Source organism: Diceros bicornis, chromosome 7 (assembly GCF_020826845.1).
Source record: "Diceros bicornis minor isolate mBicDic1 chromosome 7, mDicBic1.mat.cur, whole genome shotgun sequence".
Classification (NCBI taxonomy): domain Eukaryota; kingdom Metazoa; phylum Chordata; class Mammalia; order Perissodactyla; family Rhinocerotidae; genus Diceros; species Diceros bicornis.
The window spans coordinates 43,195,170-43,213,510 of record NC_080746.1 but is presented as its reverse complement, the minus strand read 5'-3'; the positions used below and the strand labels follow the sequence as shown (position 1 = coordinate 43,213,510).

The following is an 18,341-nucleotide window of genomic DNA, read 5'->3' as shown; positions in this document are numbered from 1 at the left end:
AGGCATGTTAAAAATGTGATTCACTTGTACCTGGAGCATTGGGAAGTGAGAGGGACAAAAACCAAATATATTCAGACATGACAGGGAAAATTAGTACCTAGAGTCAAACGGGACTGATACTAACAAGGATCAAATTCAAATGAAAAAAGTGAGGTTTTAAAATTTAATTTCTAATTTTTGAAATCAGCTAGAAAAATCTCATTGACAACTAAGAGATAAATGTGCACATAGAAATGCTGCTGCCCACATCACCCTGCCCACTCCTAAGATAGGGAACGGACAACTCCTTACTTCTGAGACTAGGGAGAGATATCAGGAATTTGACAACATTTCTAAAGGTGACTATTCTACCTGCAAGCAATCAAAACTTCCCCTCCCCAGCTCCAGCGCACGAGTGCTGAGGGACAGTTCCACAGAGAAGGCAGAGGTCACAGGCTCCGGGGTGTCCCCTACCACCTCTGGCAGGCAGAAGATGAGGAGAGCAAAATTTCTCACATCAGGAAACTCAGTCTAGTCCAGTGTGCCCCTCACAGCCCAATCACCTCGTTATTGATTCCAAGAGCCTTAATTGCATGGAGTTTCTCTGGGAGTGGAGTTGGGGTTTAGAGGGGAAGCAGAAAGTTCTGCAAATCCCTTTTTTCCAATCAATTCTATTTTGTATTGGGGAGGCAAAGAAAGAGGGAAGGAAATGAAAAAGGAGAGGGAGAAGAGCCCTTCAATTTGATGTAGACGCCCTGCACTTCTGCTGCACAGCTCGCTGTACTGCCCGGTAGGGTGTGAACAAACTCAGTTGGAGTCTGAGTCAGAGTGGTCCCCTGAGGAAGAGGAGCTGGACTCACTGCCCTCAGCCTCCCAATCTTCATCTTCATCCTCACTGCTGGAGTCTGAGGAGTTCCTGCCTTCCTCCTCTTCCCCATCTTCCTTATTTTCTTCTGATCTCGGTGAGGCATGAGAAATTCCCCCAACAGACTCTGGTGATTCTGTCTCTGGAGCCCGCAGCCCCTGCTCCTCTCCAAGGCCTTCTTGAGGACTCCTTGCTGATGGGGACTGCGGATCCATCCGTCTGATCTTAGGGTCCGGGCCTCCCCTCATGCTCATGTTCCTACGTTTAGCATAGGTTGCTTCTCTGTATTCAGCATATTCTTCAGGAGACAGACTCTTGAGCCAGTGATCCAGGTCCACCTTGTACTGTTTCTGCAGCTCCTCAGCCTGCTTCTTGTAACGCTCCTTCTGGCTCTGCGGGATGCGCTGCCAGCGTCTGCCAATCTCCACCATGCGCTCCCTCAGGGGCATGGCCTGCAGCTCCCTACTCAGCCACAAGTCCTGGTAGAACTTCTGGTATCCGTGCATGGGGGGCTTCTGGGGCTCTCCATGGAATTTCATCTGCTTGGAAAAACAGTTTTCTGGGGAAGACTTCACTTCTTTCACATTTCCCTGAAACTTCTTTTGGGCTTTGCTTGGGCCCCTCTTGGGCACATCAGATTTCTTGGAGTTCTGCACTAGATCAGGGTGGTCTTCCCTGAATCGAGCCAGTTTCTCCTCAAACTCCTGTTTCTCCTTTTCGAAATCTTGACTATATTTCAGCTTCGTCTGCTCTGGGAGCTCCCTGTACTCCTCAGACAGGAGCTTGGTCAGCTCCTGGTTGCTCAGCTTGGGGTGCATTTGGGAGTACTGGGCCCGCTTCTCCCTGAAGAAGCGCAGGTAAGCAGTCAGGGGCTTCTTGGGGAAGTCAGGATGTTTCTTGCGTCTTTTGCTTTTGGAGAGATTTTTAGCATCTTCCTTAGCTTCCAGGACTAATTCTTTCAAAGTGCGAAATTTTCTCAAGTTATAAGAAATCTCTAACCATTTGAGTTTGCACATTTCTCCAGAAAAATCTTTAAAAGCTACTTTTCCCCAGTTCATCTGTGACTGGGTGGTTCTGAATGTGTGTCTATCATTGGATGGAAGGTTATTGTCCATGCGTTCCAGTAATTTCTCAATGTCTTCTTTGCACCAGTGGTCTTGGCTTTCAGGCAATGCCATTTCTGGGTCTTAGGGCCACTTGTATGGTCCCAGCAGTTCAGACACCTCTGCAGGATCTCAAACTTCCTCACTCTCAATACTCAGCAGGTGAGTTATTTCTGGAAGTCCTGCAGTGTGTGTGATTCTATGGTTCTGAGGAGAAAAAGAAGGAAAGTTACTCTGTAACGTGACAAATGAGAAAATCACACCCTACATGGGATATGTCCTTTCTATAATTTACTACTCTTCAGGACAACTAGCCCAACTTCTGAGTTGAGATTAATGTTGAGCATTAACATGCTTCATTTACAGCATTAACAATCTTCAATCCCCATCCCAGCATACTTTCCCATCAATCTCACCACAGCTTGTCTTAACCACAAATGAGCAAATCAAATGACCAGCAACTCACTCAAGAGACATAGGATAAGAGAAACGGTAGAGAGTTAAAACTATTAAAATAAAATGGAAAGCCCTCAAAAGAAAAGGACTGTAAATCAACAATGAGATCCCACTAGACAGCTATTGAAATGGCCAAAATCCAAAACTGACAGCACCAAATACTGGCAAGGATGTGGAGTAACAGGACTCTCATTCATTGCTGATGGGAATGTGAAACGGTACAGCCATTTTGGAAAACAATTTGGTGGTTTCTTAAAACACTAAACCTGCTCTTACCATATAATCCAGCAATCACGCTTTTTGTATTTGCCCAGAGTAGTTGAAAACTTATGTCGGGGTGTTTATAGCAGCTTTATTCATAATTGTCAAAACTTGCAAGCAACCGAGATACCCTTAGGTGGGTGAGTGGATAAATAAATTGTGGTACATCAAGACAATGGAATATTGTTGAGTGACAAAAAGAAATGAGCCATCAAGCCAGCAAGAGACATGGAGGAAACTTGAATACATATTACTAAGTGAAAGAAGTCAATCTGAAAAGGCTACATACTCCCTGAGTCCAACTGTATGACATTCTGGACAAGGTAAAACTATGGAGACAGAAAAAAGATCAGTGGTTGCCAGGGGTTGAGGTTCGGGTGACTGATGAATAGGTGATCAGAGATGATTTGTAGGGCAGTGAAACTATTCTGTGTACTGTACAAGTGGGTACACATCACTGTACTTTTGTTAACTTTAGGATGTACACAACCAAGAGTGAACACCAATGTAAACTGTGGACTTTCGGTGATAATGATGTGTCAATATAGGTTCATCGATTGTAACAAATATCCCCGTCTAGGGCAGAATGTGACAATGCGGGAAGCTGTGTACACGTATATTGGGGGGCCGGCAGGAGGCATATGGCAATGCTCTGTACTTTCTGCTCCATTTTGCTATGAATCTAAGCTTCTCTAAAAAAATAAAGTGTGTAAAGAAAGGAGAGGACGCACTCCATAGGGCCCTGAGCAGAGCCACATACTAAGGATAGTCCAGATGGCCAAGATTGAATGTGCAATTGAGGAGCTAGAAACAGAAATGAGACAAGTCAAGGAGACCCTCCGGATGTGCAACCAACTGTGATCTCTTTAGGAGATAGTCATCAAAATTTTATCCTTAATTAAGTGACTGAGTTACAGATTCTTCTGTGCTTGTACAGAGGAATAAATGCTTTCTAAGCAACCATACTTTTTCTGCCTTTAAATGGCAACGATTTAATGAGAATGATAGAACATTTCCTCTTTTTATTTGGTTAACTATTACTGGTATTTAGGACACAGTGAAAGTTTTACTTCCCTCAGAAAACTCCCCACAAAATACCTGATACCTCCTAGAACTTAAACCAGTGGAAGATCTGATAACTACTATTTCCTCATGTCCTTTATCCATCTTTTCTTTTGTAATCTATTATCTCTGGTACATGACCAGATCACACCCCAAATACTCACAAGAGCTCCTTGAATAGTCTGTTTAGGAGACTCTTTTATTCTCAGACTAAGCCCACGCAGACATATTCTAAGAAAAAAGTGGAAAATTATATAAAATTGCCTTTAGAAATGAAATGTGGAATATTTGGAATCTGTATCTAGGGAGGAGGAATTGCTCTCTTTCCAATTATTCTAAAAGATATGATGATGTGTTTAAAGCAACAGAAATGGAAATGCAATTGTGTTGTTGGGGGTGCTTTCATAAGCCAGGCATTTTTCCAAATGTTTTACACTCGTTATTACCCCATGACATAGATGAGGAAACTAAAAACACTAAGATAGTTTATGTTACTTACATAAATTATAGAGATGTTCAAGAAAATATATTAAAAAAATACGAAAATTTAAAAAGAATCATTCATGTTTTTTGAGGAATCTCCATACTGTTTTCCATAGTGGCTGCACCAGTTTGCACCCCCACCAGCAGTGTGTGAGAGTTCCCTTCTCTTCACATCCTCTCCAACACTTGCTGTTTCCTGTCTTGTTAATTATAGCCATTCTGACAGGCATGAAGTTATATCTCATTGTAGTTTTGATTTGCATTTCCCTGATAATGATGTTGAACATCTTTTCATGTGCCTGTTGGCCATCTGTATATGGGGAGGAGGGTGAAAGGGATGATTAGGCACATGTGTGGTGATGGATTGTAATTAGTATTTGGGTGGTGAACACGGTGTAATCTATGCAGAAATAGAAGTATAATGATGTACACCTGAAATTTATACAATGTTATAAACCAGTGTTATCACCATAACAAAAGTCAAATAAATAAATAAATAAAAAGAACAATTCAGAAAACAGAAGAGATCTTTGTATTAGATATAACATAGCAGAAATTAAAACTCAATGGAAGATTAGGAAAATAAAACTGAAAGGTAGAATGACAACTTAAAAAGTTGTAAAATAGATGCTATCACTTGGGAAAGCAGGAGACAATCTAACACAGATAGTTGAGGAGATAATGGTAAAGGGGATACTAACAATCTTGTCAGTAATGTGAAGGAACCTACATGGAGCTGAGGTACCAAAGTCTAGCAACAGTGGGAAGCTGAACCTGAACGGGGGCAAACAACCTCCAGATGAAATTGAGGGACTACAGATGTGTTTGTATATCCAGAGAAGAGGTTTTCAGTTCAGAGAGTTTGAGGATGAGTGTCTGATCAGTTTAGAGAAAGTAGAGGCAAGAAAGGTAAGAATTGCAGGATGGAGAAATGTTATAAGAAAAAGGAAATGTAATCACAGTACACCTCATGGCTCAGGTATGATTTTCATTTTATCTAGAGGTAGTAATTGATATAATAATTCATCTAACAAAAAATACAATGGGAAGATGAGGGGAAAACAAGTGTATACGTGTGTGTTGGGGGGGTCAAGGTGGTAAAGAGCTAAATATTTCATTGTTTGTAACGTCAATAGACATTATTTACATTAAGAAATATTGGAATAAGCATAATAAAAATAATCAGATAGAGTAGGACAGGGACTCTCTGTGTTGGTAGAGACACAAAGGTGAAGAAGACATATCTCTCATCAGAAGCTCATAGATATGAACAAATAAAATATCCATAGAAAGTGACCATTACGGAGAAATGTGCAGGTCCTTGAGGAGCTGATGGGGGAAGCACTTCTCTGCATTTTGTCTTCTGCACTAATACACAAAAATGGTCTTTTTACCAGCCATTGATAGAACAATCTGAGAAAAAAATGATTACACACATGCACACACAGTACATTTACACTAAGCAAATCAGTTATTTTCAATGTTCTGTTTTATTCTATAAAAATACTCGCTCCCATCTATTCCTAACACAAAATAATTGATTACCATTAGATTAATTTTTGTTTAGCTATAACTTCCAGTTCTGAGAATTCTAACAATTGAATTTTCTCTTCTCTTTGATGTTAACAGCTTTGCATTTAAGTGACCTTGAGACAAAGAGCATCCACCGCTGGAATAGGAGACCAATATATTTAATATATTACCGGTGATATCAGACTTCCTATACCATCCAAAGTGTTTTCACATGTGGCAATATGTAAATCCCAAGTTAAAATGACAACCAGTGCGTCTAATATATTGGGCTTTAAAATAAATGACTGGAGGTCGTGGAAATTCCCACTTGTAGACCAGAGAGAGTGAGGAATTTCCTCTGCTTTCTGGTGTTCTCTGTGCCACCAGTGTTGCCTTTTCACGGCCATCATCAGTTTCTCGATGGTCACTGGTCACTTTAAAGTCCAAGGCTGCAATCTTAAGTTCCTAAAGAAATATTACTCTTCACATTCTACAACAAGGTTTTCCAATTAAGTTTTAGATATCATTCCAAATAAAAAAAAACTACATTATATTTAGTATTTCCCGTTCAGAAATTGACAGTCTATTTTTACAACAAAGAAATCATAAAATAACAGAAACAATCATACCCATTTATAAATTTCAAACAATTATAGATATTAAAATTCTATAGCTCCAGAGTAAACTGAAAGTAATTACACAATTTTTATTAACTAGGCACATTTTGGCTGCTTTGGAAAGTCTGAAGTCTGCTGACAGTTCAATTAAAATTCCTTTGTATTTTTTTTTATTATTTATTTTTTGAGAAAGATTAGCCCTGATCTAATATCTGCTGCCAATCCCTGTCTGTTTGCTGAGGAAGATTGGCCCTGAGCTAACATCTGTGCCCATCTTCCTCTACTTTATGTGGGATCCCTGCCACAGCATGGCTTGACAAGGGGTGCATAGGTCTGTGCCTGGGATCCAAACCCAAGAACCCCAGGCTTCGGGCCACCAAAGCAGAGTTTGAGAACTTAAGCACTATACCACCGGGCTGGGCCCAATTCCTTTTTATTTTTAAGGGAAAGAAATATGAATTCATCTACTCAGACCTCTTTACTCACCTAAAGGTTCTATAATTGTTCTCATCAATACTGGTAGGAAAATCCATCTAATCAGGTTGGGGGTTCTGTGTTCTCCGGACGGGACAGCGGCAGTAACTTCCTGAGTTCTCCACGTCCAGTCAACTCCAAATGCGTCTGAACAGAACAAACCTTGCTGTTGCAACGCCTTTATATCAGAATCCTTGAAGCCCCACCCACCCCTGATTGGTTTTCTGCACTTCCTTAGAATACACCAATCCAATGTTGATTAGATTAACACCCTTCCTAATCTCCATAAACAAGCCACTACAAACTCCCCATAGTGCTGGTTTATCCCCGTCATTGATTTTTATAACATCCATAGGGCAACTTTACAACTGACTTTCAGAGTCCCACCTTCTCCTCCAGTTCCCTCCAATTTGATTATACTTCAGTATAGTGTTTGAATACATATCCTTCCATTTCTTGAAAATTTCTGCCCCTTCTTCACTATGATCTAGGATCTAATATCATCTCATTTTCAAAATGGCCATTTAAATCCCTTCAGCCCTGATCAATTTCTATTACTCACTAGAATGGAAGATCAAATGTGAATGATTATCATGGGTAGTTTGAAAAAATGAGAAACAGAGGCTCAAATCTGGCATCCTTGGCTGATCTAATTTTGAATTTAGGGAGATGAAATATATGTACTACATTAAAAAAAATCCAGATGATTTTGTTGATAGCAATTTGATCAAACTCAAATTGGTCAAAAGAATATCTTGCTTTAAATGATTACTCATTTGAGCAAAGAATGTTTGACAATATCAGACTTCATACATTTTTTGGAAATTGGCTTCCTCAAATTCAAAATTTTATATCTAAATACAGTTTCTAACTAGGGATTGACTATATCTAACAATAGGATATTTTTTGGAAAAATTAAATCAATGAAATGCTTAAATATTTAGCTTTACACAACAGTAAATAAATATGGCTTAAATTTGGATTTTTTTTTAGTTGTGGGCATATACAGACCTAGGCAAAATCATGTACAGAAAAATATCAGGGGGGTTAAACTGCTTGGAGATTTCCATGGAAGTAACTGCTTGGGATTCTTTTCAATAAGTATGTCATTCCTCTCTTTATAGTTTAGGATCCTTTGTAAATGAGAACAAGCTGCTCCCAAAAAGGAAAAGCTATTTTTGTAAGAATGCACTGGCACATACGTCTCCCTCATGTAATTCACATGAATAATGATGTAGACGTCTGGAGCTAGAGTTAGTTGTATACATGTTATGTAGTCACCTATAAAAATTAAGGAAATCAATATATCTTGCATATTTATGTTTATAATACCTAATTCTGATCAAGTTTTAGCATATTCACTATTATTGAAATTTGACAACTTCCATTACATTAATGAAGAGTCATTTAATTCCATTAGAAAGAAGTAAGTGAACTGTTAAACTATTGTTTTGAAATAATGAACATGATTAAACTATTAAATTGGCCTGTATTAAGAAATGATAATTTTCAATATTAATGATAGTGATAATGATATTAATGATAGCACCCTCACATACTACTAATATCTTTGCATGGGGTTACTGGGGGATATTTTGCACATATGCATCAAAACCCTTAAAAATATGTTTGCCTCTGACCCAGTAATTCTACTTCTAGAAAAGAATCCTAAAGAATTTATTGGACAATACCTGGCAAATAGGAAACCTTGCTTCCACAGTTACCCCATCTTCTACATGTGATCTACGGACTCGACAGAGGAAAAGATTTGAGTTTCTTTTCTTTTTCCCAGCAAAAACTGAATCCTTGACATTTCAGGACAACCATCTTTCATTCTGTTGGATGGTGCAGCAGGTTAAATTGTGGCCCCCCAAAAGTTATGTTCAAATCTCTAAACCTAGTACCTCTGAATGCCACTTAATTTGGAAAAAGGGTTTTTGGGATGTAATCAAGTTGGAGATGTCAAGATGAGATCATCCTGGGTAATGGATGGGTCTTAAATCCAGCGACTGATGTCCTGATAAGAGAAAGAGGAGGGATATTTCAGACTCAGGAGAAAAGGTCACGTTAAGAGGCAGATTTCAAAATTGTGTTGCCACAAATTGAGGAAAGCAAGGAGCCTCCAGACACTGCAAGAGACAAAGAAGGATTCTCTTAGAGCCTTTGGAACGAGTGTGGCTCTGCCAACGTCTTGGTTTTAGCCTCCAGAACCATCAGAGAATAAATTGGTTTTAAGCCACCCAGTTCGTGGTTATTTGTCGTGGCAGTCCCAGGAAATTAATACCAATGGTGACCTGCATTGACAGTGGCCGGCTCTTCATTTCCTCCACTCTATTTTCTGTGCTTCTGATTACTACACTCTGCACCCAACAGGAGGCAGCAGGGCTGAGACTCTTGCCTCTAATGATAACAAGAAAAATAGCAACTGACATTTAAAAATCCTTTCGTGCAATGCTAACTTCTTTCATGCATTGCTACCTGCACTGTGGGGTTTATAGCCTAGTAGAGAAAATACAAATAAATATATTCAAAATGGTAAGAACTTGACTATAGTACAAGAATTTACATCTTACTCGTTGAGTAGAAAATAGAGAACACACCACTGAATTCTAGCTCGTTTTCTTTTCTCGCTGCTCTATGGATGTTGCTGCGTGTGAAACACTATTGAAAAAGTAATTGAGGATTATGGGGACCACTGACACAACCATTTTTCCCTTTGATTTTTTATGGTATGGGGAAATAAACCTCTGCCTATCCTCTTCTGAAATACAGAATAGATTCCGGCTTAGATTCAAGTTTCCACAATTTCGGCAGCAGAAGTCAATCATGTATAAAATAAACGGACTATAAAAACCCTCGAAGAGGATCTTCCAGCTTTAACTTCTCCATCACAGAATGTGGTATGTAAAAGTTTTCCAGTTTTTTGAGACTCATATTGGGAAATATTATTAGTCAAATCAAATTCACTATGCAGAGTAGTTAGAACACTACATATTTTTTTTCCTCATGTTTTGAAGGTGAAAAAATCTTGTTTTGTCAAATAGCACTTTTTAAAAAATTATCTTCAAAATAAATAAAGTTAAACAGTATGATAATCCCAAGTGAAACACTAAATCGGAGAATCTCACCTGTCTTTCATTTCAGAGCTTGGCCTTATAGAAATTGTGGTCTCTTAGCATTCTTTCAAGATGGATTTTAAAACCCATTTGTATGTAGAAATGTGGAGAGGACAGGAGATGCCACAATAAATGACATTTTGAGATTGAGAGGATGATATTTTTTGTAGATTATAAAAAATAAAACAAAAAGTGTCTCTACAGTCCCTCTCTAAAACCTCACAGTCTAGAGCACAAATGAAGCCTCTGGTGAGCGATCAGTAAATGATATGAAAATCAGTGCTTGGAATTAGTAACACGTGAAGAAACGATTCAGTTCAAAATATTAATTAAATAGGGGTATTTGAGCAAGCTTCTAATTCACTTGGGAAATGCAACAGATATTGATTCCAGCTGATGGAACATTTAAAAGTGGTTTTGAGTAGTAATCTTTTTAATTAAACTCGGTGCTCACCAGATGGGCTCTGAAAACTGTTTCAGCAAACTTTGTTTTAGAAGGACCTTCATCACCATTAGGATGTCTTTCCACTTTAGGCAGTGCCTTCCTGAGGGGCAATAACCCTCTGTGATTCACAGTAAGCTACCGTCCTGAAAAGAATCTGAAAATGCCATTTAAGGAAGAAAAATGTTGGGGCTGGCTGGGTGGTGCAAGCGGTTAAGTGCACGCGCTCCACTGCGGCGGCCTGGGGTTCACCAGCCCGGATCCCGGGCGCACACAGATGCACTGCTTGTCAAGCCATGCTGTGGCGGCATCTCATATAAGGCATCCCATATAAAGCGGAGGAAGATGGGCAAGGATGTTAGCCCAGGGCCAGTCTTCCTCAGCAAAAAGAGGAGGATTGGCAGATGTTAGCTCAGGGCTGATCTCCTCACAAAAAAAAAAAAAAAAAAAAAAGGAAGAAAAATGTTTGTTTTAAAAATGACTATTTGGAAGAAAAATGTTTGTTTTAAAAATGACTATTTTGATACATCTACTGATGACTGCAATCTTTGTTTCACAAAAGTTCCCACATCCCTTACTTCAGAAAGCACGAAGACAATGGATTTCTTTTTGATGTCCTGAGAAGGCTGCCCCGTTGATTAGATTAACACAGTAAAAATGTTCTCTGAAAAATTCTTTAAATACCATCTAGTGATTTCACCCTGAACCTCTTCTGGTTTGTTTCACAATGTTTGCTCAAGGAAGACACTCTCAATTTCGGCCTCCAGACCAGCATCACCATTAGCTGGCGACATGTTGGAAAATTTAAATTCTGGAGTCTCATCTCAGTTATTGAACTAGAAACTGATAATGGGGTCCGGGAATATCTGTTTAAGCAAGCCCTCTGGGTAATTCTGACACTTGCTACAGTTTGAGGATCACTAGCCTGAAGTTTGCTTTCTCTGAGTTATATCTGTATACAATAAATAAAGTTGTTTACTTATACACACACATTTATATACTGTTATGCATACACACAACACACAGTCGTACACATACATGTTCTAGTATGCAAATAAAATATGGAAGAAGACTTTTTATGCAGTCTCATCCTGGTGCTTTTGCTTTTCCTTGGTGTTAATACTGAGAAAATGTTATTCTCTAACTCGAGGAAAAATCATTAGTTGGTTATCATAACAATATTGAATGATCGAGTAATTTTTGTGGTGAGCTTCTGTCTTATGCTTCTTAGAAAAAGATTTTCTTTTGGTCACTACCTCTAATTTGTGGCAAAAAACGTGGACTCTTCCTTTGTATGTTGGTCTTCTTGCAAATTAGAGACTCATTGTTAGTGTTGCTAGATTTCATTCTGAAGGACCAGCCTGAGGCGCTGGACACGGGAGAGGTTTGATGTCAGGACGACGGCTGCTTCTCATGAGAATTCTCCAGGTCCTGCTCTTTCTTTGCTGCTTGTTCCACTCCACCCCACAGCAGCTCCCAGGGGACAGTACACAGAACAGATACGAAACTCTGCCTTCAGTGACCTGGATGTTGACTGGAGTCACTCTGTTCCTTAAGAAATAGAAATATTTGGATCAAAACCGTCCATGCAGACAATGTTCAAAGTCCAGTGACCTCCTTAACATTTCTGCTAATTCTGAGGGACTCTTGATCACATAAGGCATCCTGCCTCAACAGGTTCTGAAACTTATCATAGACTCAAGTTAGCAGCAACTGCTTGAGTGCTTATAGATTCAGAAACAAAGTAATTCCTTTTTTTTTGATTCCAACAGTAAAAAATCACAGAACAAGGCCTTGTGTGCACATCAAATTAAATTCTAAGCTCTCACAACATTGATATTGTCCCCATAACCATTTCCAGAGTCTTGGTGCCCACTCCCCACGTGGTGCCGGGCTCTTGTCTCTTCAAATGCCCCTCTTCTCTTCCCACAAACTCAGATTCCCACGCTTTCTATTTCTAGGCACCTATTGTTATTACTTCAGAGTCACAACTTGCAAACTAAGATACAGCATGGAATTTGACACACTGAAGACAATTCCACAGGAGATTTTAGCATGTTTCTCTTTCTGCAGAGGAGAGTGACTGATAGTTAAATTTTATGGGGCTAAGTTAGGCACAAGTCATCCTTCTGGGATCTTCATTCTGAGGAGTTAGGTCCGAATCTGTCGTCCAATGAGGATCTGCCATCGAACCATCACAACATGTCACACAAAATGCCCTGCGAGTCCAGCATGAAAGGCTGCTCCTCAGCTGACATCCACAAGTGATATCACAACAGAGAAGCAGGGACATGGAGCAGAACTGAGAGGAAAAGCTGTCACAGCCACGGAGTTTCAGAGACTCCGGCTGAATCAGGCTTCCACATATCAGACACCCAGAACTCTTGACAGCAAACACATTGGTTTATGCGGATACTTTTCAGAAACTCAATTCTATTATATACATCCTTCTAGAACGTGCCTCTTTCGTTATAGAAATATTGGGCCAGCCCCATGGTGTAGTAGTTAAGTTTGGTGAACTCCATTTCAGTGGCTTGGGTTCGTGGGTTCAGATCCCAGGTGCAGCCCTACATCAGTCATCAGCGATACTGTGGTGGCGACCCGTATACATAAAAATAGAAGAAAATTGGCACCAATGTTAGCTCAGGGCTAATCTTCCTCAGCCAAAAAAAAAAAAGGGCAAGAAGAAAAAGAAAAGAAATATGTCATGAAACTCTTTCATATCAGGACATGTAGAGAATGTATTCTTTTCATCTTTACACAATTACATTGTGTGGATTAAACAGTGCATCTGGCTATTCAATTATTGATATGTTTATCGTTTTAATATTCTTTTCAATTTTGCCTTGGAATATTTTTAGATTTGTGGAAAAGTTCAAAAAAATGCTACAGAGACGTACCATATACGCTCTCACCCAGTTTCTTTTTCCCATAAAATTATCCACGTACATTTCTGTGTATACTTGTCAAAACTAGGAAATCAACATTTGTATGTTACTATTAACTGAATTCCAAACTTTATTCAGAGTTCAACAGTTTTTACATTAGCATCCTTTTCCTATTCCAGGATCCAATCCAGGATGACACACTGTGTTCATTCTCATGTCTCCTCTGGTCTGTGACAGTTTCTTTTCTTGATTTTCACAACCTTCACAATTTTGAGGAGTACTGGTCAGGTCTTTTGTAAAATGACCCTCAATGTTGGTTTGTACGGTATTTTTCTCATGATTACATTGGAGTTAAGGGCTTTGGAGAAGAAGAACATGGAAATGAAACCTTCTTATCACATCTCAGAAGTATGTGGTATCAACATGACATGACTGGTGATGTTAAACTTGACCTCTTGGTTAAAGTAGTATTTGGATGGTTTATTCTCTGCAAAGTTACTATTTTTTCCCCTTTCCTTACTCTGTTTTATGGAATTGAGTCGCTAAGTCCTGCCTGTCCTCAGAAAGGAGGTGGATTAGGCTTCACCTTCTGGAGAGGCATGGATCTACATATATTAATTGGAATTCTTTTTAAGGAAGATTTTTGATTTTTATATGGTTTTCAATAAGCGACATTATGAAAAATGCTTTAGTTACAATCTTTTTACATTCTTCTTCATACTCTGTGTTTGTTAAAAGTAGGTAACAATCAATAAAATAAACAAGCCTCTAGCTAGGTTAGCTAAGAGAAACAGAGAGAAGAAAAAATTACTAATGTCAGAGATGAGAGAGGAGACATGCCTACAGATACCATGGACATTAAAAGGATAATAAAGGAATATGCAATCAAATTTCATGAGCTAGATGTAAAGAGCCAATTCCTTGAAAGACACAATGTATCAAAACTCAAATAAGAAGGAATGGACAATTTGAATAGTCATCATGTATCTATAATAGTTAACAACCTTCCACAATAGAAATCACCAGGCCCAGATGGGTTCACTAGTAAGTTTTACCAAATATTTAAGGAAGAAATTATTCTCCACAAGCTCTTCCAGAAGATAGAAGCAGAGGAAATACTTCCTGACTCACGATATGAAGCCAGCATGACCCAAACACCAAAACCAGGCAAAGATATCACAAGATAAGAAAATCATATACCGATATCTCTCATGAACATACACACAAAATTCCTCCACAAAATATTAGAAAATCAAATCCAAAAATGTATAAATGCAATGATACATCATGACCGAGTGAGATTTCTCCCAGATTATGCAGGGCTGGATTAATAGTCAAGTAATTAATGTCCCAAATCACATCAACAGGCTAATAGAGAAAACAAATCACGTGATCATATCAAAGCATGCAGCAAAAGTATTTGACAAAATCTCCCACTCGTTTATGATAAAAACTGTCTGTAACCTGGAAATTGAAGGGAACTTTCCTAACTTGATGAAGAACATCTAGCAAATATCTACAGCTAACATCATACGTAATTGTGGAAAACTAGAAGCTTTCTGGTAAGATCAGGAAGAAGGGAAAGATGTTCCCTCTCACCACTTCTTTTCAACATTGTATTTGTAGTTCTAGTTAAGGCAAGATAAGAAAAGCAAGTAAAAAGTATACAGATTGGGAAGGAAGAAATAAAACTGTCTTTGTACACAGATGACAAGACATTCTACGTAGATAATCTAAAAGAATTGACCAAAAAAACACCCTCCTGGAACTTATAAGTGATCATAGGAATGATTGCAGATGTAAGGTTAGTATATACAAGTCAATTGCTTTTTTGTGTACCAGCAATGAACTAGTGGTACTTGGAATTATAAACAAAATACCATTTTCATTATCACCCCCAAATCAATCTAATACAATGGGTAAACAATCATTAAGAGGAAAGCTACAAATCTCTGATGAAAGAAATCAAAGAAGAACTAAATAAATGGAGAGATATTCCATGTTCATGGATAGAAAGACTCAATATGGTCAAGATGTCAGTTCTTCCCAACTTGTTCTATAGATTCAAGGCAATTCCAATCAAAATCCCACCAAATTACTTTGTGCCTATTGGCAAGCTGATTCTAAAGTTTATAGGGAGAGGTAAAAGATCCAGAATGGCCAACAGGATATTGAAAGAACACAACAAATTCAGAGAACTTACACTACCCGCCTTCAGGACTTACTATAAATCTACAGTAATCCAGATAATGTAGTGTTTCTGAAAAAATATGCAGCTAGAGCATTAGAAGTGAGTAGAGAGCCAAAAAATTGACACCCACACACATGTATACACAGACATGGTCCAGTGATTTTTGACAAAGAAATAAAGCCAATACAATTGAGAAAAGATAGTCTTTTCAACAAATAGTGCTGAAAATTAGATATCCACATGCAAAAAAGTAAAACAAAGAATCTAAACACAGATCATATACCCTTCAGAAAAATTAAGTCAAAATGGATCATGGACCTAAATGCAAAAAGATAAAACTCCTAGAAGATAATATAGAAGAAAAACTAGATGGCCTTAGGTATGTCAATGACTTTTTAGATAAAACACCAATGGCATGATCCATGAAAGAAATAACCGATAGGCTGGATTGCATTAAAATTAGAAAGTTTGGCTTTGCAAAAGACACTGTCAAGGGAAGGAGAAGACAAGCCAAAACTAGGGGAATATATCTGCAAAGGACATTCTGATAAAACACTGTTATCCACAACATAAAAAGAAGTCTTAAAATCGAACAATAAGAAAATGAATAGATCTATCAAAAAAGAGCAAAAGACCTAAACAGACACCTCACCATAGAAGATATACAGATGGAAATTAGCATATGAAAAGATGTTTAACATGGCAGATCATCAAGGAATTGCAAATTAAAACAATGATGAAATACCAGTACACACATCTCAGAATGGTGAAAATGCAAAACACTGACAAGACCAAATGCTGGCAAGGATGTAGAGCAATAGGAATTCTCACTGATTGCTGGTGGGCACGCAAAATGGTACAGCCACTTTGGAAGAGAGTTTGGCAGTTTCTCCATGGGTACTTTGGTTACAAAACTAAACATACTCTTAACATACAATCCAGCAGTTATGCTTCTTGGTATTTACCAGAATGAGTCAGAATCTTATGTCCACAAAAATACCTGCACGTGGATGTTTATAGCAGCTTTATTTACGATTACCAAAACATGGAAGCAACCAAGATGTCCCGCAGTAGACGAATGAATAAATAAACGTTGGTACATTGAGACAATGGAGTATTAGTCATCACTAAATGGAATGAGCTACCAGCCAGCAATGGACATGGAGGGACCTTCAATACATATTACTAAGTGAAAGAAGCCAATCTCAAAAGACTTCTGTTAATTAGAATTCTCATAACTAGATTAAATTTATCAGTTAAGAAATATATGTTTTCCTATCAGACAAAAAAGAGAATACATGGTGAGCTATTGTTTAGATGAGACAATAGTGCATTATGAGAGGGGAAGTGAGAAAATGAAATCATAGAAAATGCCAAGTGAAAGGACACTAACATTTCTGCTTTGCTCTCTGGCAGCAAGATATTAAGTGTAAAAATCTAGTGTTCTTTAGAAAGACAATATACAATAAAGAAACCCTCGATTCAGTACTATATACGAAATCTAAGCATGTAGATAACTGATAGCCTCAGGATTAAAAGAAAAAATAGATAGAAAAATTGGAGATAACTGACATATCCACATTTATACTAAGAAATGAACATATATCTCAATTATTCATGTCAAGTACACATCAAAAAACTTCAGCAAAGAGGTCAGAGAAATGAACTACTCAGTCAACGCGATTAAGCTTATTAACAGAGACCAAATCCCCTAGTTACAGAACACATTATTCTCAAACTTATATTGATCATTTTCTAGGGCCTAAAGAAAGTCTCAAATGATGCAACCTATTGGCACAATAAAAACATCTAGAAAGTTATGAATGAAAGAGAATTTTTTGAATCTGAGAAAGTATAAGCTTGAAAGAAATATACCCAATGCCGTTATACATGGGGAATTCTTAGAAGCATTTTCTTTAAGACCAGAAATAAGAACAAGGACAGTCACTGTCACCGCTTTCCTGAAACATTGTACGGGAGGTCCCAGCGGGCAAAGTTATAAAAATGGCGGTGAGGGAGAAGAGAGAAGGAAACAAAATTATAGGATTGGAAAAAAGAAAATAAAACTGTTCATATGATGATATCCATAGGGCATAGATGTCTTACAGAAAAACAATTACTGCATACCCACAAATCATTGGAAAAAACAGGATAGAGGTAGGAAAATGTATCCAAGAGTAAAATACTTTTGGAGACCTACAAAACTCTGAATGTTCTGGTCCCTGCTTACCTCAGTCCACTTTTGTTTCTTGCTCCCTCCAGATTCCATGGCTTTTTTCAGTCACTTGAACTTACTCACTCCTTCCTACCTCAGGATCTCCACCCACCACGCCCTAATTACCTCTCCAGTCTGTCTTCAGATGTCACTTCCTTACACTGGCCTAAATTTACACTTCATTATATATTTCCTTAGTGCCCTCCTTGTTCCTTCCTAGCACTGACCCAAACTGTAACTAAAATTCCCGCCACTGTTTGCTCATTGCCTTGCTCTCTGACTCGCGCCTTCATGAGGGTGAGAATGTCTGTCTTGATCACGGCTGCTCCTCAGGACCTAGCACAAGCTGTTAATAAATGAGCGATGAAATAATCCAAGAATGCATTCGGATGTATTATTCAAAGTATTGAAAACATATTTACACACCGAAAGGCAGAAAGTCTCAAATCACAGTGATGATAATCCCAAGTTCAAGTACCCCTCTCTAGTAGGTGTGAATTGAGATGAATCAGCGAGAGGGACTTCAGGGAGTCCTGTAGAAATCTTAGACCAACAGCAGTTTATTCTCCTTCTTAGCTTTCCATTTATGACCGATTTTTACCGATTACCTATTCTCTCCAGTTATTGGCTAACTAAAAGTATTATTATTAATACATGCTGGGATTCTCTAGTTCAGG

General features: G+C 38.4%; 1 protein-coding gene across 1 annotated transcript; it reads right to left on the bottom strand.

The window, feature by feature from the left end:
• Positions 1–779: 779 nt before the first annotated feature.
• Positions 780–2,022, bottom strand: LOC131408552 (upstream-binding factor 1-like protein 1). The gene has a single exon (XM_058545429.1). It carries the CDS (start codon positions 2,020–2,022, stop codon positions 787–789), a length of 1,236 nt encoding a protein of 411 aa, XP_058401412.1. The 3' UTR covers positions 780–786.
• Positions 2,023–18,341: the final 16,319 nt, after the last annotated feature.

Coding starts and splice junctions, on each gene's coding strand:
- LOC131408552 (XM_058545429.1), bottom strand. CDS start 2,022: ATGGCATTGCCTGAAAGCCAAGACCACTGGTGCAAAGAAGACATTGAG.